Source organism: Odontesthes bonariensis, chromosome 13, assembly GCF_027942865.1.
Source record: "Odontesthes bonariensis isolate fOdoBon6 chromosome 13, fOdoBon6.hap1, whole genome shotgun sequence".
Classification (NCBI taxonomy): domain Eukaryota; kingdom Metazoa; phylum Chordata; class Actinopteri; order Atheriniformes; family Atherinopsidae; genus Odontesthes; species Odontesthes bonariensis.
The window spans coordinates 22,515,363-22,543,219 of NC_134518.1; the positions used below are offsets into that span (position 1 = coordinate 22,515,363).

The 27,857-nt window shown below is 40.3% G+C and overlaps 2 protein-coding genes across 2 annotated transcripts; both read right to left on the minus strand.

The window, feature by feature from the left end:
* Positions 1 to 890: 890 nt before the first annotated feature.
* vegfba (vascular endothelial growth factor Ba) lies at positions 891 to 19,253 on the minus strand. Its single transcript, XM_075481587.1, has 8 exons — positions 18,155 to 19,253; positions 13,631 to 13,682; positions 13,352 to 13,548; positions 13,202 to 13,275; positions 13,093 to 13,128; positions 8,967 to 9,050; positions 7,070 to 7,294; positions 891 to 5,487 (listed from the first exon to the last, which is right to left on the minus strand). The coding sequence occupies exons 1-8, from the start codon at positions 18,230 to 18,232 to the stop codon at positions 5,466 to 5,468; spliced, it is 768 nt and encodes a 255-aa protein (XP_075337702.1). The 5' UTR covers positions 18,233 to 19,253; the 3' UTR covers positions 891 to 5,465.
* Positions 19,254 to 21,180: 1,927 nt separating this feature from the next.
* dnajc4 (DnaJ (Hsp40) homolog, subfamily C, member 4) lies at positions 21,181 to 26,593 on the minus strand. The gene is made up of 8 exons (XM_075481588.1): positions 26,520 to 26,593; positions 25,957 to 26,021; positions 24,263 to 24,376; positions 24,027 to 24,117; positions 23,471 to 23,649; positions 22,804 to 22,977; positions 22,275 to 22,361; positions 21,181 to 22,144 (listed from the first exon to the last, which is right to left on the minus strand). The coding sequence occupies exons 3-8, from the start codon at positions 24,352 to 24,354 to the stop codon at positions 22,048 to 22,050; spliced, it is 720 nt and encodes a 239-aa protein (XP_075337703.1). The 5' UTR covers positions 24,355 to 24,376; positions 25,957 to 26,021; positions 26,520 to 26,593; the 3' UTR covers positions 21,181 to 22,047.
* Positions 26,594 to 27,857: the final 1,264 nt, after the last annotated feature.

The window sequence follows — 27,857 nt, forward strand, 5'->3', positions numbered from 1 at the left end:
ACAGAGCTTTAAAAACAGATTCTGTAAGAAAGATATCTTTTCCGTATCAAGATATATGACTCACTCGGTCCTTTTCGTTTTCTCTCTGTCTCCCTAATCTTGCTGCTATATTTAGTGCTGGCATTATGCCCTTCGACGGAAAGGTTGGCAGCAGCACTTAGCTCCTCTCTTCTTGATCTCTTCTACAGTCTTTCTTACTCAATCCCTCAATTCCTTTCCTTTCCTTCTAAGATCTTGCTTTCTGCACAGTGTTATGTGAATCCTTAATCCTTTAAATATGACCCCACATTTGGTCTATAGTCTGTTCTGTAATATGAAATGAGAAAACGGGAACAGAAACCAGAAACCTTCATCATTATTATCATTCACAGCAGCCGGTGCTGACCAGTGCTGCTGTAGACAGTGTGTACACAGAGTAAACAGAGTAAATCTTCCTTTGGAGGTTCTCATGCACTTGCATCAACAAACACAGACTGCTCCATGTTGTGTTGACCATTGTTGCCACAGTAACAAAAGCAGGCTGACTGACTTACTGCAGTAAAGCATCATGAAATGGGAAGTACAGGTAAACATGAGTGCCCCATGTGTGCCTGAGTAAATTTCTAGTTATTTTCCAAACACACGGTGTGGGGTTGCACATCTTTGTACTTCTGACTCAGCAGTACAAATGAGAGGAGGAGCAGGAACAATATTATGTCTCACAACACCATGTCACATCACATACGCAGTTTTTCTCAGTGCCCAACTCCCATGGTGGCAATGTAATGAAAAAAGCCTCTTTACTTTTCATTACCATCAAATGAGAGATTAAAACAAAAGAAAACAAGAGGGGATAGAGGAAAGGAGTTCAGAGCAGAGGGCCAGCAGATGTGCAGGAAGAAAACGAGAGGTTTATATGAAAAATAAGACATTTCCTTTAATAACATCTGTAACATCACGGTTGTATTCTGGTATAATTTTGAATATATTTGACAATGCAGAGAACATACAAATGTGGACATTAAATCGATTAACTGGCATTTATAAGCTATTATAAGCTAAGACAACATAAACCTGCATTGTTTTCTACAAGTAAATAATAAAAGGGCACAAATGGTGTAGCAGCAAACAAACAAAAAAACAAAAGAGTGTAGTTTTTCTCTACATTGGCTACAGTAGTACAATGTGTTTGTAGAGAAGAGATTCATTGCAAGGAACAGCTAAAATGAAGTTACAAATACATTTCTAGAGTATGCACTACTTCTTACACTGGATGGATACAGATTATAAGATGTTATATAGTTCATTATTGGGTATCTATAGGCGTCTAAGACACTGGAGGCTGGAACAGGGCTATCCTAACAGTACAATGTGGACTGTGCAGATACAAAGCACACTGATGTTTGATGCTCACACAGGACCAGAACATTTGATAAGTTTATTAACATGTCCCCTCTGTATATCTGGACAGACTGTACATCGTATTGGAACTAGCTGCTCCTGCTTTCACTGATCAGAACCACTGCTTCGAAATAAGAAAATTTGGTCATGAAATGTAAAAATTTAAACCCTAAGATGCTCCATGACAAATCTGAGGTTGCACATCACAAATGTCTGCATGAGTGGTGTCAATGTCCTCAACACACATACTATTTATTTTTTTCCCACAGGAATTAATCTGCAATATGTGCTCTGCGTCTGTGAGCTCAAACGCAAGCGCAATCTGTACTGAGGTTCGGGGGACTCATAGGTTTCCCAAAACATTTGTTTACTTATTCACAAAATGCATCAATTCACTATTACGAGGAAACAAAGGTTGGAAAATGTATCAGTTCACGCAAATGATTTATGCAATTGCAACATCTGCAGGTGGGTAAAAAAAAAAAAACCTTAAAGGAACAGTTTGAATAAAAGAAGAACACTTTTTTGTGCTCTCTTGCTAAGAGTTAGATGGAAGGACCAAGTAACTATGCAGTTCAGCTACATCAGCTGGGTGGCTTGGTTTAGTATTAAGACTGGAAACAGGACTAAACAGCTCGTCTGGCTCTGTCCTAAAGTAACATAATCTGCCTACCAAGACCTTTAACCCCTTCCACCTTGGAGGTCCGTGCACCAGCACCATCTGTTATTAAAACCTCAACATGCCATTTTTTGAAGCTTGCTTAGAGTGGAACTCTCATGGAAGACTGTCATGATCAGGGTTTTTGGGGGATTTTGTGTTGGTTTGAAGTACTCTGTTCTTTCTTGTTTAAGTATATCTGATTTTGTTCTCACTCAGTTTCTTTTGGTTTTACTGATTACTCTTTTGCTCTGTCGACAAACGCCTGCTTACCATTACCTCCCTCTGTATATAGTGACCACTTGGTTTGCTTTGCTCTTTGCTAGATCGTCATCATTGTTTTGTCCAAATGTGAGTTAATTGCTCCCGCTAAGCTAAAGTCCTCGCTCTGCACTGCATTTTTAGATTTTGCTATCTTGGGCCTCTATGACTTTGCAGAACCTTTTGTTTTGTTGAATAAAAGTGTATTCATTTCACATCCTTGTCCCTCCTGCCTGTGAGCCTGCCTCTGGACCCTTCATTATTAGTATAACTAGTGTGATAAAGAGGCAGCCTGGTGCTAAGAAGACAAAAAGATGTATCCAGCATTGTTGAGTTCCTTTTCTGCAGCACCAACCTAGGTAGAGTTGCTTTTAGGATAGATTCTAGCATTAACTGACTCATTGTAATGAGCCTGTTATTTACGCTCATTAAGCAGGAGTAAAAATCTCACTCTGACCTGGTGATGCGGACAAGGAGGTATTCAAAATCTGGCCCAAGAGTCTCCTATCCATAGAGCCCAGGGTTAATCACTTTGGCCTCACAGACTAGCTCTTGTGCTGCTCCTGACAATTATTTGGGGATTTTCAGGTGGAAATTCAGAAGAAGCAACCTAACAATCTCAAGGGTTAAAGTGCATTTTGAAAATCTGTCTATAAAACAGCAAATGAGGTGTCCCTCGGTGGATTTAGGTACATCTGACAGAACCACTCTAGCTGCTCCTCCACTGTTTCCTGTCCTTATGCAAAGCTGACTGATGCAGCTTCACTGTTAGCATACAAAAGATCTAACTCAAAACTGTATTCAAAACTGTAACTATTATCAAACATCCGAGATTGGTGAGCAGTAGTTTGAGGCCATAAAACTTTGGGAAACCCTTGCATATTACACAACAACTCACAGTGTCTGGTCTGTATACGGGAGACCAGGTCAGCTCTGAAAAGTTCTTCCCTTCAGAAAACTTCCTTTAAACCAGTGATAATCAGTCTCTACACTGGAGACTGTTCTTATTGCTAAACGTATCATTTTCTGATCATACACAGAGAAAGTAACAATAATGCTCTAATACTAGGTCATTAGTATGTTATGATATAGAGGTAGTGATTGAAGCATTGATTGACAGCAATAAACACCAAACAATGAGCATGGTAAAAAATAATATCTAATCTCTGAAGAGTATAAATACAAAGCTTATCAAAGCAGCCATTGAAACAAAGTTCTGTTGCTTCAAAGCTGACACATAAATAATTCACAATCTGAACTTCACGCTGTTTCTGGGTGAATATTCTTCAATCAGCAGGATCATATGGATCGTGGGGGAGAGTACAGACACAAATCATGGAGTTTCCAAGCTATTGTTTCTCATTTTTTTACCCTAATCCTAACCCTAAGACATCATGGTTAAATGTTCTCAGTCAAATTTGGCACAGCAGACGTGCTCTGAATGGGTATAAAAACTGGGTTAAACTCACTGACCTGCCACTTCGGGTCCTCTGAGCTTTTGCTTTAGCTTCTCACACTGACTGACAACCTGCCCAAAAACTAAACCTTACTGAAGCAGTCAGAGTTCAAATCCCTGTTCCCAACCAGCAGCCAAGCCTTCATAAAGCGACATGGGGTAAAACCGTGAGATTCAGTCAGAATATAAACAAGTTATGTTCCAAATGAATAATACTCCATCCGGGCTCTAACATGCATCAACAATAGCTATGTTTTCCTTTCACTGCACTGGGGACAGCTATTTGCTTGGATTCTGTGCACTGCACACAACGCCACCCCACTGATTGTTTGAATTACACATTGCAATGTATAGAGTCTCCCATTTGTGGCTCGTGTGAGCCATCTCTGTTTAAATTCAATACATTTGGATATCGGTTTAGCAGGCCACCCAGCGTGACTCGTTATGCAGACGGATTAAAGGTGAACACCAACCAAACAAAGACAAATTCTGCAATATAATCTGCAATAACTTTTCAATCAACTTGACAGCAGAATTACAATAAAATAGAAAACAGTGGCATGTTATACAATACTTAATGCAGACATTTCAGTAAATTGAAAAATAAACAACTGACATATATTTGCACAAACAAAAGCGTATGGCTACCTGTATTAATTTCACATTGCATGTATGTGTGTAAATATGGATGTGTGTGTGTTGCCTGCATACTGCATATATAGTGTTGAAGGTGTTTCTGGTATTATAAGTGTGAATGTTTGTGTGTGAAGCGGTGGAGAGCCGCCAGGCCTCATTATTGTCATTCTCCTCACTGCCTAAAAGAGAGGCAAAGAGAAGCAAAGCGGCTCCTTTCAATGGAGAAGCTGAGGAGCGACGGACACAAAAGGCTCAAATTAAACAAATGCCGGAAAAGCGGCTTGGAGAGCCAGCCTGTGGTCATACGCATTGAATAAGAGTGAACGGGTGCAGGGATAACCCATCTGCGTCTTTCAGCGAGGAGACCACACAGATGCGCTACATCCCAGCATTCAGCTCAACTATAGGTCCACAAACACTGGGAAGCCAGTTCTCGAGCATGTGCTATATCCTTCTGGTGTGTCTGAGTTCATGTGGCCACCAATGATCTGATCTTGTGTTGTTTCTCAAATCCCCGAGTCGTGGCTTAAACCTTGAATCGTCTCCATGTGAGGTTTCCTTGAGAGAAAATAATCACAACTTCCACTGAAGCGTCAACACGTAGGACACCTGCGTAAGGCCACGTTCATCCACGGTGTTCTTGTATGGTCTTCTTTCCACTGCTTTCTCGTGCAGTTTGGGTGCAGGTGAAAGGAACTTCTTGAAGTCCAGTTTCTAAAGCCACAGCAGAATATGTTCAGCTGCAGATGCTGTTCCCAAGTCTCTCAGAGTTGCCATTTTTCTGAAACTTTCATCCTCTGCTCGTGTGATGTCACATGAATGGACACATGTACACGAAGCTTTGCCAAGGAAGCAACGAGGTGGAAAGACATTTGGTTTGCACACATGTAGATCTGGAGCACATTTAGACTGTAATAATTTTACTAAAAAAGGTTCTTGTGTGCTGCTACTAATATTTCCTTCGGTTTGAGATACTGTATGTTAAAACGTCTGCATTGTCCATGGCACTGATGCTGAGAGCGGGTGATGAATTGAGAGGGATTTGGTAGGGTGAAAAGAAAGTGGGTGGACACATCAAGTCCTCATGGCTTCACATCTGGAACAAAGAACAACAAGGAGGAAAGTTTTAGCATGAAATCTTTTTCGACAGATACAGGACTGATTCTCACCTAATTGGTGATTTCCTCAACGGTGCACAGTCGTGCAGTCTGGTGATAAAGTGAGCACATACATTTTCCTCTCTGATGCTGGTGTCCAGATTTGTTTTCCAAATCAAACACACTCACATTAGGAGCTATTTGGGTATTCAAAGATTAAAGGACCAAACTGCAATGCACCAGAAACAGGTGAAAGTCCAAAATCCAACTTTAACGCTCAGAACAAGGGTCAAACACAGGCTGGAACTCAGTGGAGCAACCAGAGCAGACAGAGAGTAGGTAAAAGGGTAAAAACTAGAAAGAAGTCTGAAAATCCAAAAGCTCAATTCTACAGCAAGATCTCGTAAAGCAAAAAATTAAGTACAAAAGATAAACAGGGCTGAAATACTCAACCACAAAGACAAGGTCCAGTCGAATAGACAATTTTACTTAGGAACCTTCCTAAATGAGTGAAATGACCCGGAAATATCTGAGCAGCAGCCTTGCTAAGAGCTGTTCAAATTCTCCAAATACTAAGGAAAGGAGCTCCAGTGCTTCATTTAAAATCTCCTTTAGCATAGGTTACACTGGACCATCATTTATGAAAGATAGGAGATAATGCCATCACATAATTCCTTGCCTCCACAACTTTCTTAGCGACCCTTGATTATTTTTATCCATTTGTACGAACTGTGATTTCTATGCATACATATAAGGACGGGAGAGCGTGTGTAAGCAGCCTGTTACACCAAAATATGTATCTTTTTTGGATTTTTCTTTCCTTTTTTAATTCTGAATGAAGTAATATCCTATATCATCTCTAATATGATATATATGAGATACCCTTTGTGTAACTGTGTGATAATAATTATAACAGATGAGGTATCCAAAGCAATTTTTGTAGAATGTTTACTGAACATCTGTAGTTTCAGTGCCATCATTGCAGCCTGGTCATCTTTCCTAAAGTCCTTCAGAATTTTTCCAACCATCTTTGATTAACTCCATGAATGTTTTCCATCACAGTCAGGGAGAAGAGCTTAGGAAAAGATGATAGGGGGTCATTTTTCTGACGACTCGATAGAGAAAAGACAACTGAACACAGGTGGTGGAGAGAAACTGGTGGCAAAATGAACAAAGAGTGGAGATAAAACTGGCTGAAGTAAACAACAGTAAAACATTATAAAGTAAAAGAGGAAGTGAATACACAAAAGCATGACCCACAACTTATTGAATATGCTTACTAAGCTTTTGGACAGCAGAAAATGTTAAAGCTGTGACAAAAATGAAATAATTTGGGTTTGGCTATATCAAAAGGGAACTGTTGAAAACACTGTGGAACTGAAGATGGTTCACTCGCTGCATTTTTCTATAATTAGATTTGCTGACCTTATTAATTTAAAGCCCTTCATCATAGATCACTCAGTTTTTGTGGCTTAATCTTCCCATGTGTGTGTATGAAAATTTAGTTCAATACATGTCCAAAAACCCATTAACAAAAGTTAAAGCAGTAAACTTTTATCCTTTTCTTTTGTGTGGACTGACTTGCAGCGCCGAGGGTTGAGTGTCAGGCCTTTCCTGCTGCAGCTCTGAGCTCTCAGGGTGCATCTGCACTGACAAGACGTTGCATCCAGGGCCCACTTCCTCCCTCTGCAGGGGCGGCAACGAGGCGTCGGGGAGGGAGAGGGAGAGGGAGAGAGAGTGGTGGGGGGAGATGACGATGGAAGAGGGGGGGACGTGGAAGGAGGAGGACGAGGAGGGGCGTGGGTTCTGTGCAGAAAAAGAGGTGCAAAAACATCGTGGTTAGAAGCAGATTTAAAATATTCACTGATTATGAAAAGGCTAGAGACAATGCAACAGCTGCGTGCTATAAAACAACGCTTTCAGCATAATGATACAACACAGTACATGTCAGAATTAAGTTTAAGTGCAAAATCTCCAGTAATAAATGCATCAGCCAATATTATATAATCACATTGTTTTAACAGAATATCCAAACCCACTGAATAAAACAAAGAATCAAAAAAGCCTCTTATAAAGTGAAATGAAAATATACAGAGAGAAAATGTGCCCACTGATTTGGTAGCAGACTTTTTGGCAGCGTTGACTGCTTTTAAATGATTTCTCGTAGCCATCCAGAAGCTTTTCACACTGTATTAAGCTTGGCTTATGTTATATTTGTTATGTAGTTCTGAATGTACAGTACAGATGATGCTGAACATTATCAACGCTTGTGGTATTTGGTCACAAAAGTGTTGGATAAGTTTGGCCTGGTGGTGGATATGGATGTTTAACAGTAGGGATCATCTTAGATTTTAATTTATCACATGGGCTTCATGACTCTTCCAACAAATATTCATCACATATCTATTTCAATCTAAGTTAGAAACCACAAATTTTCACCAAATGGGGAGCTCCACTGACAATAAAAGCCAAACTGACACACTGACTAAATGGCTAAAAATCAAATGCAAGGTTTGTTTGAACATGTACGCTGCTGGTCTGAGACAAACCCACACAATGCAGTGTGTGGGAGATGTGTGACTAATGTGGGACAATGTTTCTGAAGCTGCTGACAAACTCTTTCTGTCCGTCTGTCTCTCTGTCTGTTACCATGGCTATGTTCTCCTTGTTGCCTTTGAGGCTTTCAGTTCCACCTCTAGACGCCTTGTAGTTTCGTTCTCTGAGTCCAAGTCTGAGAAAGTTGCCTGAATCAGTTGGTCCATTAACTGGAGCTAGTTCTGCTTCAGTCTTGCCGGGAGGCTGGCGGCTTTAATGAAGTTACTTAATGAGGCATGGAGGGGCCATCTTTGTTCCCGTCCCGGTGACCACGCCTGCCGCTGGCATGGACAGAGGAGGTGGCATTTGGGAGCAAATTACACAGATTTCACCCCTGCCAGAGTCTGAATAAAGCCTTTTTCTGGGTGATGGATGGGTGCTGAGGGACATCACACCCAAACGGAGCCACCTCTGGCCCCTGGGGGCCGGAAATGACTGACAGCAAAGTGAAGGGGAAGTGGATGAAAAAGGAAAGGAGCGCTCACTCCTTTTTCCTTCTCTGCTCAGGACTCGTGAAGTTTATGGGTATATTTTGTGGTGAGAATTCAAAACACAGGAGTGTTGAACTTCTTACGACAGCAAATATGATTTAACTACTGGCTAAATGCTGCCTTAATTACCGCGACTAAGAAGGTTAACAGCGGATTATGAGATGTGTGTGTGTGTGTGTGAGTTTGTGTGTGTGAGACCTTGACTGTTGCTGTGGCTGTAAAACAAATTGTCCTTCAGTAATAGTGAAGACCAGATAACCCAGTTTTCTCTAATACAAACATTCACACTGAGCCTGAGAGTATCCGAAAAATACTGACCAACATTAGTACAAACATAAACACGAGTCTTCTAACTGAGTTAAAAAGAAAATGAATGCGAACACTGAACATACGCAGCTCTGATGGCTCCAGTTTTCCTCTGTCTGGACTTCCCCTCCTCCTTCTTCTTGCCTTTTCTTGCTGGCTTCCGATAGGGCCTGAGAATATCCAACAGACAAAATGTTGCCACACATGGTCAGGAGTTCATGTCCAACATATTGTTATCAGTTCTGACATCTGTTACAAAAAGAGAAGTTTTAATTCAGTTTCCCAGCAGCCACCAAACACTGAATGCATCCTTGGATCAACTTAAACTTCTGCATAGTTATGGATTTAATTTCTATTAGACATATTCTATTCATACTGAGAATTGTTTGTGCGTGCCTACTTTTTTTAAACAAACAAGTAGGTGCACAAACACATGAGAGAGTGATTTTACAGTAAAATGTCCATGTTGCACATTCTCTTATAAAAGCATTTTGAACATTATCATAACAACAGAAATTTTTCTTTTTCTCTAATTTAAGACTTTCATCTGTGACCCCTTATTTAATTTTCTAACCTTTTTGTCCACTTGTAATTTCACACAAAGTCAATTTTTAATGTTTTCTTACACAATATTCTCATAAAAATCAGCAGCAAAATTTCATCTAAATTTGAAAGACAAATTCACATAATCAAGAGAAATTTCATTTGCATTTAATTTTTTTGGTCTCTATCTTTTTGGATCAAAGTTATTGATAGCAAAAAAGGTTCATAATTTTTAATCTGACCTTCAACCACGAAATAGTTACAGCATTGGAGGGGTAACTCTCCACTTAAAAGTTAAAGTGCTTGTTCTTTTTTAACTGACAGGCTCAGATTGTTAGCGCAGTTTCCAGTCATATTATGCAAAGGATTTTTACAAAGCACCTGATTGAAATGTTACCCATTTCAGCACACCACCGTTTATTTAGAATTTCACTGTTTCTGAATCGAAAGAGCCCGGGTTCACTCTAAGCTCATCACACACTGTCAGAACCATGCAAGCTGTATTTTAGGGCACATCATGAGAATTTCAGCGACCCTAATAAAGTTGTTTTGGTGCATGAGTCTAGTCAAACAGCAATGTGGAATAAAAAAACGAGTAAGCTTTCAAGACATTCTGCTGTATCTAACGTTCTCTGTTGGAGATCATTGCACATGTTTGTGTAGCTGAATTCACAGCACCGACGTTGTCTTTAAGTTACTTGACTGGGGATTTTGTCAGATGATGCTGCAGTTTTTATTAGAGCAGAGCGACAGTCTAGAAATTCCTTAAGCAACCGCTAGTTGACAAATGGTCTTAACTGGCTAATTTACCTAAATATGTGCTGCTGTGCTGGTGCAAGTTAGGAGACTTTAACTTGTCTCCCTCTATTCTAATCCCACCTTATGCATTAAACTATGACCAGCTATAGAGACAGTTTTTACCAGCTTTACCACAACATTATTAACAGCTGCTGTTGTTGTTGTTTTTGGAGCTCCAATTTACTAATATGGATGCGTGACTGTGCTCAGTCAGTCTGTGAGAGAGCACATGGCAGAGGAGATAATATCATCGCTATGGTGACAACAGGATACGGGCCGTCCCAGGGGAGGCCGGGAGAGAGTCACACAGATGCTAACTCACTGAGCCGCTCACACACAATCACACTCAACTCGAGTCAAAACATCATTTGAATTAACACAAAGAGTTTCGACACGTGAGAAAAACATGTTAAAATAAAACCACAAACAATTGTAGAGGTGATCTTTAACTGAAGGTATAAACTACAGACAGGAGCACACATACATTGGAATTCTTTATTTATGTCCACATCCTAACAGGAAGCAGGGGGACGTAAACATTAAAGATGCAATTATGTGATTGTCTGCCTGGACCTGCTGGGATGAGGCACGCAAACAAACACCAGGACCCAACAGAAAGGTTTCTTCCACATCGTTCAGCTGTCACTCTCTGAAACCTGAACAGCAGAGTTTCTACATGTATGACAGAAAGGTCTCTTTACTTCTAGCATGTATGTTTTGATCTATAGACCAAACATTTTTGGTCCGCAGAACACAAATCTCAAGCTCTAAAATCCTGCTGACCTTGAGATAAGTAAACCATAACAGAGAAATTGCATAATGATGAGGTATCCCAGTCAGCCAGCTCTCAAAGTCCCGTAATATATAACCACAACGAGCGATTCCACCTTGCTGCGTTATGTTTTCATATATTCTGCCTGATGTATTAAAAGCCTTTTCCGGCTGGCTGGAGAGAGACGTTGAATTTAAAGGCTTCCTGTGAAGTATTATCTCAAGTTGTGTAACAGATTTAATAAAGGTCAATGCGTACACATGTACTGTACCAACAGGTTATGTAACACACTGTCCTCCCAATGCTGCAACAGGCTTTTTAGTGATCTGTAACACATGCCACATCATCTCATCATAGTCAAGAGAAGAGGACACTTTGACAAAAAAGGTCCTTAAAGAACAAATCGTGATAATTTGATAACCACAACAAAGTTATTTTGGTGCCAACAAAACAGCAAGTGATAGTAAAACTGACAAAACAGCAGTCTCACAAGGGGATAGCTTAGCACATGAGGAACCATGAACTGTTAGTTTTTAGTTCTATGTTATGGTTCCCCTGTTAATGACTATTGCTATAGAACTAGAATCATAACATACGTTTCTTTCCATTCGCATTTTACTGTCATTTGATCAAAACTAAGCAATCAATAAGCCTGTGTGTGTAAATGACAACAAGGCTTTGTATGTGCTTCACACATGCTGGACTGTAAAATCCACAAAGTGCTTTATCCATCCCTCCTCTACACATGAAGGCAACATATTTAATTTGTTAGATGATACACTGAATATTGATTTGTTTCTTTGAGTTATTTATACAAACATACAGATGCATACTGATTAAATAATTTATTCATTATTTTTTTAGAGCAGACAAACTTTATATCTCATCTCTAAGTTTATCTGTTCATTTTTCACCAAGCATGTTAACCAAATTATTGTGTTAGTTTGACCAAAATCAGACTTTTAAAATGCATGAAAACATGTTAGTCCAACTAACCAAGATGGGGATTGAATCACTCCTGTATATATACGCTAATCTAGACACAAATGGGCCAAGGTGCTTCACACAAGCTCTAGAGTTCCATCTTTTTTGTAAAAACAGTAAAGCGTACATGTATATTAACACAGATGAATTCCAAACAAAGTTGTTCTCATTCACATATTTTTTTTGTCTGAAATTGGGATTGAAAATCAGCCCATTGAGACTATGTGTCAACTTACGGTCACTTAAAGCATATCCAGACTGTCGCTCTGCTCTAATAAAATCCGGATTTTATAACCGCTGCATCATCTGAAAAAACCATACTCATGTAGCTAACTTAACTCGGTGCTTTGAATACAGCTCCTCCTACATGTACAATAATCTTCAACAGAGAAAGATAGATACAGCAGAATGTTTTGAACGTTTGCTCACACAGTCCAAAGTATTGCAGCATCAGACACACTTTGCTTAATAACCTAATTCCACCCTGTGCATGTATACTGGGAAAGGTATAGTGCTCTAATAACCTGTCCAAGTCAAGGTGCAACCATAGCTTCACTCAACTGTGCATGTAAATGGAATGATTGTCTCACTATGATTAACAAACTGAGCGCAGCTAAAATGTAGGAGAAGTGGGTCCAAAAAAGAGTTGGCTGGGTTGTGATCGTTATATTCTAGATCATAGAAAACATTTTGCTGCCTTTACTCTTCGAAGCATCATTTAAATAGGCAGGATAATGTTGGTTTTTCTGTGTTTCACTGCATACATACCCATATTTTATGGACTGACAACGATGGTGATGTGAATTTGTTCCATTGTAAATGTGAGCTGTTGCCGCCGTCGTATAGTGACTACATGAACAAGAAGCTGATGGGTATGACCTGTTTTAAGCTCAAGTGCTTCTTGGGTTTCATCAGGCAGAACTGGTTTTTGACTAAGCTCACCTCATTACGGGCATGCCAAGCTAAGTTATAAGTGAGGAGTGTCATCAGTGTGGAGTTTGTAAATGAGCTGACAGGCGGGGGTTGATAATTTCATGAGACGAAAGTGGAACAGAAGATCTCGCCACAGCATGAAGGTTAAAGGACATACAGGCAGAAGGAGATGTGAGGTTTACCTTGTAGTAGGTGTTGGCTGGAATTCTTCTTTTAACCTGTGTGCATATGAATATGATCAATGAAAGGCAGGTACACGATGCATCTCTATACACAGAGTGTTTTTATTACCTGCACTCGCACTGGCTGTGCTCTACGAAGGGCAGCTCAATGAGCTCGTGCTTCATGAAGGACGTTCTCATCAGCTGCACAAAGAGCAGAAAAAAGTCACTCCACATTTATCATTTACCAGAGCACATAAGGATTTAGGTGTGCGTGTACCTCCATGGTGAGTGTGTGAGTGAGCAAGGGCACACACTCCAAGGCCTCATCAGGACAGCAGCCGCCACATCGCCGCACAGACACGCAGGACGGGACGAAGAGATGGTGGGTCTCCCCCGGCAACTCCCGCCAAACCTCCACCAGCCTGTCCCGAGGCTCGCAGCCGCTGCGCGAATACACCTCCAACCACCGTCGCACTGGTGGAGGAAATAACAAATGATGTGTTTTAGTTTTACTCTTTCAGCTGTGAGGGGGAAGAGTCTTTGTAGCAGCACTTACCTTCCCGACCTTCCCTGGATTTGGGGGAATCTGCAGGCCGCCAGTGAGCAAGCTGAAAAAAACATATAAAAAAATGTAAGACAGTTCACACGAAAAGCCTACTTCACAGTAAGTTTCCAGGTAACTTTGACCTGTTAGAGAACTTTCAGTGTCGTACCTTAGAGTCAAGATAAGAGCTTTCAGTTTAGTTTAGCCAAGCCTGTCACAAGGGGAATAAACTTGTTCTTTACTAAAATATTTCATTCCTACTAGATTTTCATGCAGAAACTGAGAATTTACCCGACAATGTGATTATTTTAAATTCCGCCAATCATTTTCAACTTTAACAAATTACAATTTTTTTTTTATGAAAAACATCAAGTTACAGTTAAATTCAGATGCAAATTTACGTTTTGAAAATGCCATAAATAGCGACGTAAATGAAGAAAACCTGAAAATATTCCCCCTGATCACCTACACAGACTAAAGAGTACAAGCTTTAGAGTTTTATTTAATTCAATTACCAGATTTAAAGCAAAGGCAGGTCATTTATTGTCCGTTATTGATCCCTCATCAGCAGTTAGAGCTGAAGTAAGCCATTATATAGCTGCAGTGAGGCTTGCTTTATTATCGCGACCTCCTGTTTGTCACCGTTGTAAAACACTGCTGAAGCAGATCAACAGATGAAAGAATTTCCCGTTAATGAGCGTCACAATTTTTCACACCTGGGATCAGAACATGACAGGCTCAATAAAGCCTGGTGGTAGATAACAGAAAGAAAACAAAACCTCTGAACTTTGATATTCAGATGAACTTGAAAGAGGGTGAGAGCAGGCGTGACGGCTACATTGAACATCAAGCTTCATTTCTGGCTTCATTTCAACACATTTCCTGCAGCGATGTGGTCCGCTGGTCCATTTAAAGGGAAAAAATGTCTGTGCACAAGATCACATTTCTACCAAATCTTCACCTTCATGATGATCTGCAGGACAGAGCTCCTGGATATTTGAACCAGTTGCACCTGTTACCTTTGCCCTGAAGCCTTTTACCCGCTGTATTTGTATTTGAGGGCACAGATGTATTACTCACTATTCAATACTCACCCAAAATGTTGTTCTTTCTTACTTACTTTTATTTTATGTCATGTGGTGCATTTATTACAGTCCCAGAAATTGAATTTCAATCCTCTGCTGCTTTATATATCTAATCCACTCCCATTTCAGGGGCAAATATTCTGCTTTTCACTCCATTCTCTTTCATTTTCTTGTCAGATTTAAAAACATCTGAGGATCTTACTAAAATGATATTAAATACTAAACTAGTGTTTGTTGACCTGTTTGGTTTGTGACCACAATAGATAACTGAAAAGGGATGTTTTCCCTACATAATTTAATTTGAATTATCTATATTTCAATAATAAAGGCACATTTGTAAGGCAAGTTTATAACACAACAGCAGTTTATCAAAACACATTGTCACTTCCTTTAGAGTAAAACCCCATGGATGTTATTTCGCCGGTTGCTGTAGTTACATGTAAGCACAACATGTTACGAAACAATTTTATACTTTCAAGTTGGGTTTAGCCAATAACTTCACTTGGTTAGGGTGAAAGAGCAACAATGTTCAGGGCTACAATCCACTGTTTTTACGATGCAAATGCAGCCTTTGTGGACAGCGTTTTTTTACACTTCACATGCAGTTTCTCTTACGACCAAAAGAGGTCACATTTTCGACAAGTTGGCGTTCCTGAACAAACGATCCATTGGGAGTTTTTACTTGCACCTGTGGATACATTGACAACAATGTTCACAGATGATGGATATCCCAAGGTTTTTCTGAGCCTGTTCAGTGATTTAAACTACAGAATCAGGATGTTTCTCCCGTTGAACACAATTTGGGGTTTTGATATTGTCCTTGTACACAGAGATTTCTGCAAACTCTCTAAATATTTTAGTATCCTTAGTCACCCCATATCCTCCTTATCCCCAACACTGATAAATATTATTCTTAAATTGTTGATCTGTTTGCCTATGCAGTCTTTTACTGAGCAGTGAATTCCTTCCCATCTTTGGTTCTGAAAGTAAGAACTGTTTTATCCACATGACTTGTTCGCTGTCAACCTAATTGGTTGTATGATTTTCTAACGGGTGTTTTTTTGTCTTTAAGCACTACAATTTTTTCCAGCCTTTTCCTTCAAATGTCTCAATATTCTTAAAATTATAACGCTGGCTTAAAATTCCAAATGAATGCATCCTGTATTCATTCATTTTCTAAACCAATTTCAACCCATTAAGGGTTTATTTCAATCTTTTTCAATTATTTCCAATAAAATTTTGTTTTTTCAATGATTTGCAAATCAATGCGTTTTGCTTTTATTTACATTTTACTCAGGTTTTTTTGCAAAGCCAAATTGATACTTTTTACACAAGTAAATGACCTGAATACCTTCTCTACTAATAAAAAGCCCACATAACGAGAAAATTGATTATATAGCTCTTGGTTTGAGTGCATGTGTGCATGAAGACCAAGGCCACTTGTAAGGGAATGTAGACTTTGTCCAGTTACCCCCCCTTTTAACTGCTCCACCCCCTTCCACACACACACACACAAACAGGTTTGGCCCACGTTGATTCAACAACACTGAGTTTAGCCAGGACTGAACCCATTTTGTGACTGGTACGAGCTGAACTAAGTGTGTCTTCTCTGTATCAGTCTTTGAGACAAGTCTAAGATTAACTCATTTTGGCAGCCATATCTGGCACGCACACACACAGACACACGCTCCTGAGTGCCAGCCCAGAGCCATCTGCACTGGCAGTGCTATCTGTCAACAGTCTAACCCATCCAACTTCCAGCCACTCCCTGAGCTCACTGTACAGATGGGCCATGTGTGTGTGTGTGTGTGTGAAAAAGACGTTTCCCTAGAGCTGCACATTAGCTCTGTCACACTGAACCTCATCACCACAAGAGGAGAAGGATGACCCCTTTTTCAAATAAGCTGTCAAAGAATCAGACAGCATGAAAGCAGAGGGTCACGTGTGTGAAGGTGAAGAGGCTTTCTGGTGCACGCTGCTGAGTGCCATGTGGTGTCTAGGATGATAAATGAGTAAAAGATACAGTATATAGCAGCCCAGAGTCAGGGCTGGATCCCACACCGCCTCAGAGCACTGCCTGTTCCTGATAGAAGTCCCCAGACATAAATAAAAAAACAGAGCCCACAGGTCTCTGTATGTATGTGTGTGGAAGTGAGCACATAAATCACAAGGAGGACCATGTCAGCACAATCAATAATGATAAATCAAACTAAGCTAAACTTATTGATAATACCACTTTATTATGCAAAGTAGTTCCGAGCTGATATGATGAAGTGGTTAATCTAATAGCTGACGGGCGGGTATTTGGTCTGGTCTCATTTATTAACCAAAGAAAAAAAAAACAATCTCTTGTTCCTGCGTCTCTTTGTTATATGTCACTGCTGACTTCAAATGTTTTCTGGATAAGATGACCCCTCCCTGAGCTCTGAAATGATGGAATGCTCATTTTGAGCTACCTTCAGAAACACAGTCTGTAAATCAAACTACCAATGGTTAGTTACTCTTGTTAAAGGAATTTATTTGTGTTTATATGTTTCCTGCAAGCTATTAATAAGCCATTAATGACAATCTTGGAGTTGCTGGACAGTAAACATCCTCCAGTATGACACTAATGATGCAGCTGAATAACCAACATAGCTCTAAAAACAAGGGAGTCATTTTTACACTTATTTTCTTCAACAGCTTAATATGTTAATAAGTGAGCTTTAGAGGTATCGGCAGCCAGATTTTTTACTTTTAGACCAAGCCAGGGAGACTTGGCTGTTCACCGTGTTCCCAGTCTTTATGCAGCACTACACAGAGTGGCATCTTTTCATCTAACTCCAATTAAAACCACAAAGATGCAGCATAAATCCAACAATATCAAACTACTCACTTAATGTTAATGTCAACACATATATTTTCTTTTATTCTACATGTCCCACACCTTCTTCAATACCTTCCACCCCCTTATGGATAAAGAGTCTGACAGTATGTTTTATGAATGGAGATCTAACAAAAGGGACAAAGCAAGTGCGAGTGGAGGATTTTCCACAACCTGGCAACTCATTAACTGCCCTTATAAACGGTTCATACCTGATCCAGCAAGCTTTTATGTGCGCAAATGTTTAGAAAATCCTCATTATGGCTGTCTGATATATGGTCAATTATGACAGAGAGGAGACAATAAACCTTTATATCACTGCGTGATAATGACTTGAGAGATTGAGATTAACAACCTCAGATCCTAAAGGTTTATTGCGTTTTTTCTGTCACAGGACCTGAGGTGACAGGTGTCATTGACCTCTGGGATAACTCCAACAAATTCGCTCATAAAACACCCTCAGCCCGACTGATGGAAAAACAGTAAAACAAGGCCTAAGTGAATCTCACACCATGCTGCTGGCAGCGTGACCACCTCACACTTGTACTCTTCTGAGGTCAAATGCTTCATACATACATACATACATACCTTGGCATGGGACGTCGGTATTCTGGTGAGCAGCAGGAATTGAAACATTCCTAGAATAACTTGAAGCATAATCCCCATTGTGCAGGAGTCCAAGGGACACGCAAAAAAGTATTTTTGGACCAATCCAAAAAAAAAAAATGAAGGTGGCTTGTCCTCCTTCGTTCGCCGCTGTGTCCGGTTAAAGGCGCAAATATCCCTCTTTCATTCTCCAGTCTCCCTTCCTTGAAGGGGCTCCCAGGGTGCCATCATTAATGTTGGTCTATCAACTTCATTTTGTTGCATTTGAGCCCAAATTAGAGTGTAAACATTACCGAGAGTCAATTCAAACCTGAACTCAATTGTCTGAGTCTGCAGTCTAACAGTAAGTTTAAGACATACAAACAGAGCAAATGTGCCTTTCTTATGATATTTCGTGTATAACCTTGGCACCGCAGCTACCAACCCTGTTCTTCTCCCTGAAACTTGTATTAACTTTGATTTAATGCCTTTTCTGTTGCTGTTAATATGGGCAGCGTCAGTCCTGATCCCTTAAAGCCGGTGTTGTCCAGCCGGCGTGGCGTGGCGTGACGTGACGGTATAATAATACAGATTCCCGCTGAAACGTGATGCGATCGTATAATCCCGCGTCAGAGACAAAAATTAAACACAAACAACACAACACGTCATCCAGCTGCAGGACGTTTATCCGGTAAAGATCCTCTGCTTTGGCCCGTTGTGCAGACGGAAGGTGCCGCATATTCCTCTCCTCGGCTCGGTCACGGTCTCACCACACTGTCGCTCCAAATGAAAATGTGACGTTTCCCCTTCAGGCGCGTCTTACCCTTTTTTTTTTTTCTTTTTTTTTAAATGCAATCCTCCTTATAAATAAACCTAGAATTTCGTCCTCCACTGACACGGCAGTGCAGCTGCAGCCAGCAGGGAAGCCCACTCTCAGTCACAGAGAGGTCTGGAAAGGTAGCAGTCTTCATTTGTTATTGTGATCGGTTTCCTCATTTCCTTTGCCCTTGAGACGCATGCAGCGTAACTATTGCGCTGCCAACTTTTTCCAAACGGGACAGGCGCACTGGATACAGGTGCGGCGTCTCTATTGGTCCCTTTGTGGGGGATCAGGGACCCCCAGGGGCCCCATGGAAGAGGGGAGCGTGGCTTTGCTGTCCTCTGAGGACACGGAGGTCATACCTCTGGGGTATTCTTTTAATTTTGGTGGGTTTCAGTTGCCCTGAGGGGTTGACATGGAAACCCAACACATGTTGAGTATTTCATTGTCCCATTTTGATATTTGAATATGAATAAAGAGCCGATTTAAGAAAACTAACAACTCTGAACATTATTAGAATCATTTTTTTAATTAGAAATGTTCTTACTGGTTAACAAATTTTGTGTCTCACTTGTGGACTTTGCATAGAACATGGAGATAGATGGAGATGTGGATTCTCCTTATTTTTTATATGCTTTGGACAACAATATGTATGACAGTAAGCAAGGATATGCAGCTTCATATGGGTGGGCTTTGTTTGAATTTGATTGTCTTTGGCAGATAATGGTTTTTTAGGCTCGTCAAAAGCCACCTTCATCTTACGATACAAAATCTTAATTTTGATGGCCCTTGATTTCCTGGAAACGTTCTTATTTAATGAATAACTTCCCAGACTGTTACCTGGAAAGAAATTTAGTATGTTAAAAATTGTTTCAAAATTACAATAAATATATATTTTAGTCCCGATGAAAGAGCCTTGTGGAAATCAACAACTACACACTGTAGTATTCTCACATGGACTTGTCATAGTAGGAGAAACGACAGTTTACTGTGGTGACCCAGTGGGATAAATATTACAGCATCTGCAATGTTTTTCACTTTAAGGGAGAATAAAGAGTCAGATTAGAGGTTGAACCATTTCGCACTCTCCTTCCAGTAACAGACTTCCCAGTAACATTACTCGCGGCTCCTGCTCTCTTCAGTTTTTCCAGTCATTTTATACAACGTGACTGTAAAACTGAAGCAGCTAAACAGAAATTGGAGTGAAGAATCTCATCTGTTCGTCAGAATTAAGTCAAATGATTTGTCTCTTCAATATGGTGTTTTATTGTCTCCCAAACAATAAAAGAGGACGTGCAAGTTGGGGTATTATCCCAGTGCTTGATTGACAGCTTTCCCCATACCCCATTATACTAAACATAAAAGTTAATTAAAACTGTATTCATAGCTGCTTCTTTCTCTCCCATGAGCCGTGTCTTTTATTATTATGTGTGTGCGTCTGTGTGTGTGGAGGCACGCCGACACCACAATCTCAGTCATTATGGTGTGTTTGGGTTATGACAGGGCACTCACACGCCACATGAGGGTGAGGGTGTCTGTGAGCGATGCGGGGACACAGTGCGTTATCTCCTGCTGGTGACAAGAAGGCAGTCGGGGAAAACGGTCATATCTCCTCTTAAAACACAATTCACTCAGTTGTGCATTATTCTTATCTAAGCACAAACCACGCTCCTGTTCCACGGAGTCACAAGTAAATGGAAATCGTGTAGAAGTATTCGGGCGATTGTGAACATGCAGACACATTACTGTAGTTACTTATCTGCAAATTCAGGTTTCAACTCAGTTCATCACAGATGTTTGATTGGAGGTTTTCAGCAGGTAGATTCTTTCACAAATTGCCACTGCCGACGCAATGGAAAACGGTTCTGACACAGAGCAGATAAATAATTATCTAATAACAACAATACCCAAGCCTCAGCGCAGTTGCTCATTAAAAGGCTGCTGTGTGTCGCTGGGGGTCTAAGCCTCCTGTTATCTCTTGTAAGCAGGGGAAATTCATTTCACTTTGGGAGGATATCAGTAAAATGGCAATAGGCAAAAAATATGGCATTTTTTCAAAGGAGCATCTTTTAGCTTGAGAGACAAAGCAAATAGGAAGTGATGACTGATGAGAAAGAGATGATCTTTTAATCGTTACTCTGTGACGTCCCTCTGGGGAATACATAAGGCATTTAATGACAGACAAACAACAAGAATCTCTAAAACCTTAAAACGGAGAGGCTAAATGACAAGTGTTGGCTCTGGATGTTCAAATAACCATAATTAACATGAGTTCCTGTGTGGCTTCGTTGCATTAATTCACATTTTTACATTGCTGTTATTATAACAACAGATTGCCCATAAAAAATGCAATCAGTGGCACTTTTTCAAGTCATAATATTGGTCATTCGTAGTTTCTATTTAAACAAACAGAAAAATGTGTATGGAGAAGAAATGCAGAGAATTTCTGCAGAGTCCAAAATAAAAGAAATGTGCAAACAGGCTACTACAGCAGGGACACGCTGCAGCCTCCTTACGCGCTCTCCTTCCCCCCAAACAGCCTGAGGCTCATCAAACCTGATGGAGCGTCCTGAAGGACGTCGATCAACCAATCAGTTTCTTTTAGAACATACTGGTGTTCAAGAGTCTTTCTCGTTGTTATCAGCCGCCATCTTCCATCAAATCACTGCAATCTGCCGGCCCTGCACGCTGTACGACTTCAACACAGAACTGAGGTCCAAAACATGTTCCTATTTTAGAGCGACCACTGTGGCTCCTTTCTACAAACAGTGAAGAAGTATGTGAGGAAACCACACCTGGATCCTTTAGGCAGTCACGTCACTTCAAAAAAAGTATCGACTATAAATAGTTTCGCAGTCCAGTCCGCTGATTTATAGCTCAGCGTGGTCTGGCTGCAACACCTGTATGACCAGACGAAACTCTCCCACATCACACCCATGATCTGCTGTGTCAGGATCACATCTGAGGACAAACACGGGCAAAGAGTCAGAAAACAAAGAAAAAGTCCCGAAACTAAAGCACCTTCCACGTCTTCCGTCTGCTGACATCTCCATCATCACAGAGCACAGCCCAGAGTCTACTTGTCGTCGCCATCACTGCGCGTTTTGTATCTCTCCTGAAACTCGGCGTGCTTCTGACGCAGGATTTCGGTCTGTTTCTTAAAACCGTTGACCCTGCGAAACCACACGAGAGGTGCTGTCAGACCCAGCTTCAAGCATTACAAAGCTTAAACAAACTCCCCGTTACACAACGCCAAAGAGAAGAATAAACAATACAAAAATTTGAGGGAGCAGTTGCACTCACCTGGCTCTCTCTTTGGACTCATTGTAGATCTCTGTGATGACTCTATCTTTCTCATCCATGAAGTTAGTGTGAACTTCTTCCAGTTTCCTGAAAGAGTTGGAGAAACACTTCAGTTGAGACCACAATTAGAGAATACATTTGTTTGACCTTAAATCTCAGCTGTCGGCAGGCACTCTGTATTTTTCAGTTTGTACAGCTGTTAAAACAGCTGCAAAGATCACAAAGACGTGAGATTTAACAAAGAGAAGTGGCACAACGCCATTGTGTGGAAACAAATACAAGGCCAGTGGTGAAGTTGTGCCAAATCACATGACTCAGAGGTCCACATTGTCTACAGAAAACCTCATTCATCTGGATGTGAATGAGCAGCAAACAAACCTCACAATGAGCTCATAACCGACTAGAAATAATTTAACTCCAGGATTAGTTTACAACCTTCAAACTTCTCTGGTGAAGCAATTTCTTTCTTTTTACGGTCACATATTAACAAAAAGATGAGAAAGTAATGTGTGTAGAGATTTTTTTTTACTTGAAGAAGACCATGTGGGCTCCAATGCTGAGCATCATGGTGATGATACAGTAGGCCACCAGCCGGATGTTCCTGTTCTTCCTCGCCTGTCTCTGCTCCGCTGTCATCTCTGGAGACTGAGACTGAGACTGATTAAACTGTCCCCAATAACGAAAGTTGTCCTGGGCATCCGTGCTGATGGAAAAAGTGGCACAATTGATCACGATCTGGGACATAAAAACAGCAGATTCAAATGGACTGAACACAGGTGGTAATGAGGTCTGAGTAAGCAGCAAAGGGAGTAATTTGTGATTCTAAGAAAGACAGTTCACTCTCATTTATTTTGATTTCTTTTATCAATAAGAAAGATGTTTTTGTAGCTTGTGTGGAGGTTAAATAGATTTGTAATTTAAGATTATGAAAACCCGAAACATCAAACTATGCAGAATCCCTTTCTCTGTCTTTAGGAAAGTGATTTGCACTTAATGATTTAATGATAAGAGTAATGATGAGAATAATGATTTATTTGTCAGTTTTTAGGGCCGACTATCACGTCCAGCGACTGTTACAGCTTGCAACACTGTCGGGACATGTTGCAGAGAGCATCAGCCTGATGTGTTTTTCACACACAGTGATCCTACTAAAGATGAAGGTCAGCACAAGTTTGCAGATGGGCGGGAGTCCTCACCCTCTGTAGGCAGTTTGACTAGAGGTAGATCTGAAGACTTGGCCCCCACTGTATGGGTGCTGGATTTTGAAGTCGTACTCCTTCCTGCTCAGCTCTTTGCTCAACACTCGGTAGGCTTCGTTCAGCTCCACAAACTGGCTGTGCAGGCCCGGGTTGGACGGGTCGCTGTCAGGATGCAGCTGCGTGATGAGAATGTCGAAGTAAGAGAGGAAATCCACTGACTGAAGGCAGATTCTGGGGCAAATGTGTGATGATCTGGACATGCCTCTTCCAGTGGCACACAAATATAGCCATACATGCTTAGCTTGAACTTAAAATCAAGCTTTCTTTCCCCCTAAAGAATTAGATGTCTCACCCCTAAATTATACCAGAACCACAATGTAAATACACATCTCCATCCTTAATTACACTGGAAGCCACAACATGAAAACAAACAGTCGGGAAGCCCACTGTGGGAACAGTTATCAAGTACAGGTCTGCTTGTGAAAGGCTGCCCTCTGGTGGCTACATATTTCAATTCAAATTCAAAGATTGTTAACACATGAAAATGATGTACCTTCTTAGATTTGTCAAAAAATGCATTTTTTATTTCCTCCACAGACGCATCTGTTTTGACTCCCAGTAGGTCGTAGTAGTTCACAGGTTTTCTACGGTGATAAAGAAAATAATTCAACACCAAGCAGGCATTTAGACCTGTGCAAATACAGTGTACACAAGCACAATCACTGAGTTTGTCTTCAGTTATTACGACTCAACTGTAACGACAGAGATACATATATATGAAACATCTACCTGAGCGCATAGCTCTGGGATAGCATCCGCAGTCCACCCTTGCAGCACCAAAGACAACTCTGACACAAACGCAGCTGAGCCTCCAGCTGCATGATGAAAATCTCTGAGGCTGACCTGCGCAGAGAAGGTGTGAACACCAGCGATTACATAAAGATTTATCATTACAGACGGATCAGAGAACTGTTTCAAACCAGAATAATAGATACAAAGTGCGAGACACACAAGCCTAGCAGCTTTTAAAATGTGTTTACGTTGCTGTAGGGTGGGGGACATTATCAAATCCTAGATGCAGCAACTTCTGCAGAAAGAGAGAGCATATGGTTTGATTTCCATGTAGCTGAACATAAATATCTGGGAAACATGATAACCACGAGAAACTACATGACATGTTTCCAGCTGGGGAAAGATGGAAAAAAAACTGTTATAGTTGCTGCCAACCAGAGGACCATCGAGAAAGCAATGTCAAAGCTTCGTCCCAGCTCAGAAAGGGTGAAATATTTAACAAACTCTGATTTACATCCTTATTCAGTCTCAGAAGCAGGGCTTTTGTGCTATGCTGCACACTTTAGAGCAACGACGTCGCAACCCAAAGATATCTTATTGACAAAGTGATCCCCACACTTTAAAACGAGACCAAGAACCTAAGTCATGGGATCATTTAAGAAAACAGGTAGGATAGCTCTAACCCTTGCCACCAAATCTTTTGCCACCTGAACTACACATTTAATCACAAATGACTGGCAGATAACTTCCAAGATGCTCCAAAAAAGGGCAATGAATCTGTGATTATATCGCTTACAGCGCATAACACGAGGATTCTTTAATTTTTTTGTAAGTGATTCAGAATATGCTGACATCTCCATTGATTAACTGCAAGTTTGCTGCAAGACACTTTTCGTTAGAAAACGTAACCATGCAGTTAACCAGTCACACCTCCTCAACTTGTTTTATCAACAAAATATATTGAAAGTAAATTAATCATCGATAGTTAAAAATATTCTGCTTTGAAAGTAAAAAAAAGAAAAAAAGGAAACTCTGTAGAGAAACTTTTTTTAAAAAGAGAGATGCATTAAGACGCATCAGTAATCAGTTTATAATCACATAACAGTCCTCTGAATCACGATCGAAATGATTCTTACCCCTAATATACAAATATTACGAATCTACTTCGAGGGAAAAAACAGAATCTGTCTTGTTTCTCAAACTTAACATTCATACAAAGGAGCCATCATGCCTTCAGCACTATAACACAGGTAAAAAACAGCAGACTAAATCGGTTATTTAATTAAAAAGTTTATTTTCTTCTTTTCAAATGACGCTGGACAAAAAGTCAGGATTGTCGATTGAACCTTTTTAAAAGCCAGGACATGATTGAAGGCTGCAGGCAGATTCCTTAAGCTATGGATGATTGGACAGTAATTGACCGTCTAATAATCAGTCTTGACTGTTTGATCTTTAACGAACACATGAGAAATATGGAAGATACTTTAACTCAGAAAAATGTAAGTACAAAAACGCATTTATAGGATTTAGAATGCAGCATGAGGCTCCTGCTGTATCATAAAAGGCTCCTGATCCTGTTTAATCATGTTGACAATGTAGATCCAAACATTTTCCCTGCACGGACACAGACACAATGAAACCTCAAAAACCAGGTAAAGTGCTTGGAAATATCCTGCAATGTCTGTTCTTACCTTTCACTGTGTTCCCATTGAAAAAGGATTAGTCAGCAGCTGTCCGCTCGTCTGTCGACACGTGACTGAGGACCACAATAAAGCTCATGTGAGAAAGATCATAAACCAACCAAAACAGACACTAGATTTTAGGGCTTTTTATATCCTGCTTAAGCATAACAAACAATCTGTCATTCACAGTAACACTGTGTAGCAGAGTTTTGCCTGTGGACTAAACGACTGTAACCATAATAGTTTTATAAAGGAAATACACGTATCCTGTTTTCAGTTGTAAACTAAAAGCAACCGCACTACTGATTTCCCATTATAACATGAGATAATCTGGCAAGAAAAAAAGCTGAGTTTCCAAGTGGAACACTATGTTCTGCTACCTGAGCAGGCGAGCTAATGTTAGCCGGCTTTTTATTTTACGTGTCTAACAACATTTTAATGCAACAGTTAGCTTTATAAAATATCCAATTCAGCCCCTGACACTCTGTTGAATATAAAAATAAAACACGGGAGCATGCCGGAAATTAAGAACATGCATAAAAGCAGAACTTGAGAGAGGAAAGGTGACATACCGGAGAAACTCAGTTTCGTAACGCTGCAACTGCACAACGCATCGAGCTAGCGTCAAGCTAGCGTAAGCTTAACCGGAAACAGAGTTAATTAAATTAAAAATAGAGCGACCATTTACTTTTTATAACAGTTTATAGTTTACCCCGAACGACCATAGGTTATTTAAAAAAGAGGAATAAAAAAGAAATGGGGATTAAATCATTACAAACAGTACTGCCGAAATTTGTTGATAAATTATGTTAATTTTAAATATCTGCTCAGATTTTATTTTTCTGCACTGGTGTAAACAAAATAAGCCTGTGCCTTATCTATAGCCTTTACTTAAAAGTTCTAAAAATGATAAAATATAACCGCAAAAGTATACTTCTTCTCTACAGTAGCAACTGTATTTGTCTGACCGGAAGTGATTGATGAATCTCGTTGGCTTGATGCGACACACAACAAAAACACGCCCTGCAAAAGTATCTGCTTACGGTTAATATTAACACTGTCATTGCCTTCAAAATTCTGTACGGGATTTTTACCTAAAAATTCTAATATTTTCTGACTCAAACGATGAGAATTTTGCAAAATGATATGCAGTTTCCAGTCTATTATAGGGCTCGGGCACACGCGTTGCATTCTGGGATACGGTCGCCATATTGGAGGCACAATCTCGTAAACAAACCCAAGGCAAGACGGAGATCAAGGACCAAACAGTGAGAGAAAAGCATGTTAAAATCGAAGAAAGGATGTGGGATATACCGGGATACATTACAGAAGGAAGCCAGAGATCGGTACATACAGAAGATTGGCGTTATAAACGGACTGGACCCTTATGAAATACCGAGCAAGGAATGGATTGTCGACGAAGATTTACTGCCGAAGTTCACCCTTTCGGACATAATTGCGTATATAGTATGTGGTGTCAGTGCTTATACTTTGCAACAGTTTCAATTATAATGACACTTTTGTCATGTTACTCTACTTGTAAATAAATAATGAAACACACACACTTGGCTGTATCTCAAAGCATATTTATTTCAGACGACTTCAACTTTGCACAACACTCCTGCTCATGGTGGTCAGAGTACAACATACAGACACAATCTTGTCAAAGAATGTTTTGTCTTCACCTTCGCATGGCAAAACTATGTTGATAGGTACTTTTGCTGACAAAAAGGTGTATTGTTTCTGACAGTTCCAATCGCCCTTTCCATGTGAATTTGGAGATGGGCAATTTTCCTTGTATTTTCCACATTAAATTAAGATTAAGATCAGATTTATTGTCATGTATACATGCATACACACGAAATTTGTCCTCCGCTTTTAACCCATTGAGACATCCCTTGCTTCCAACT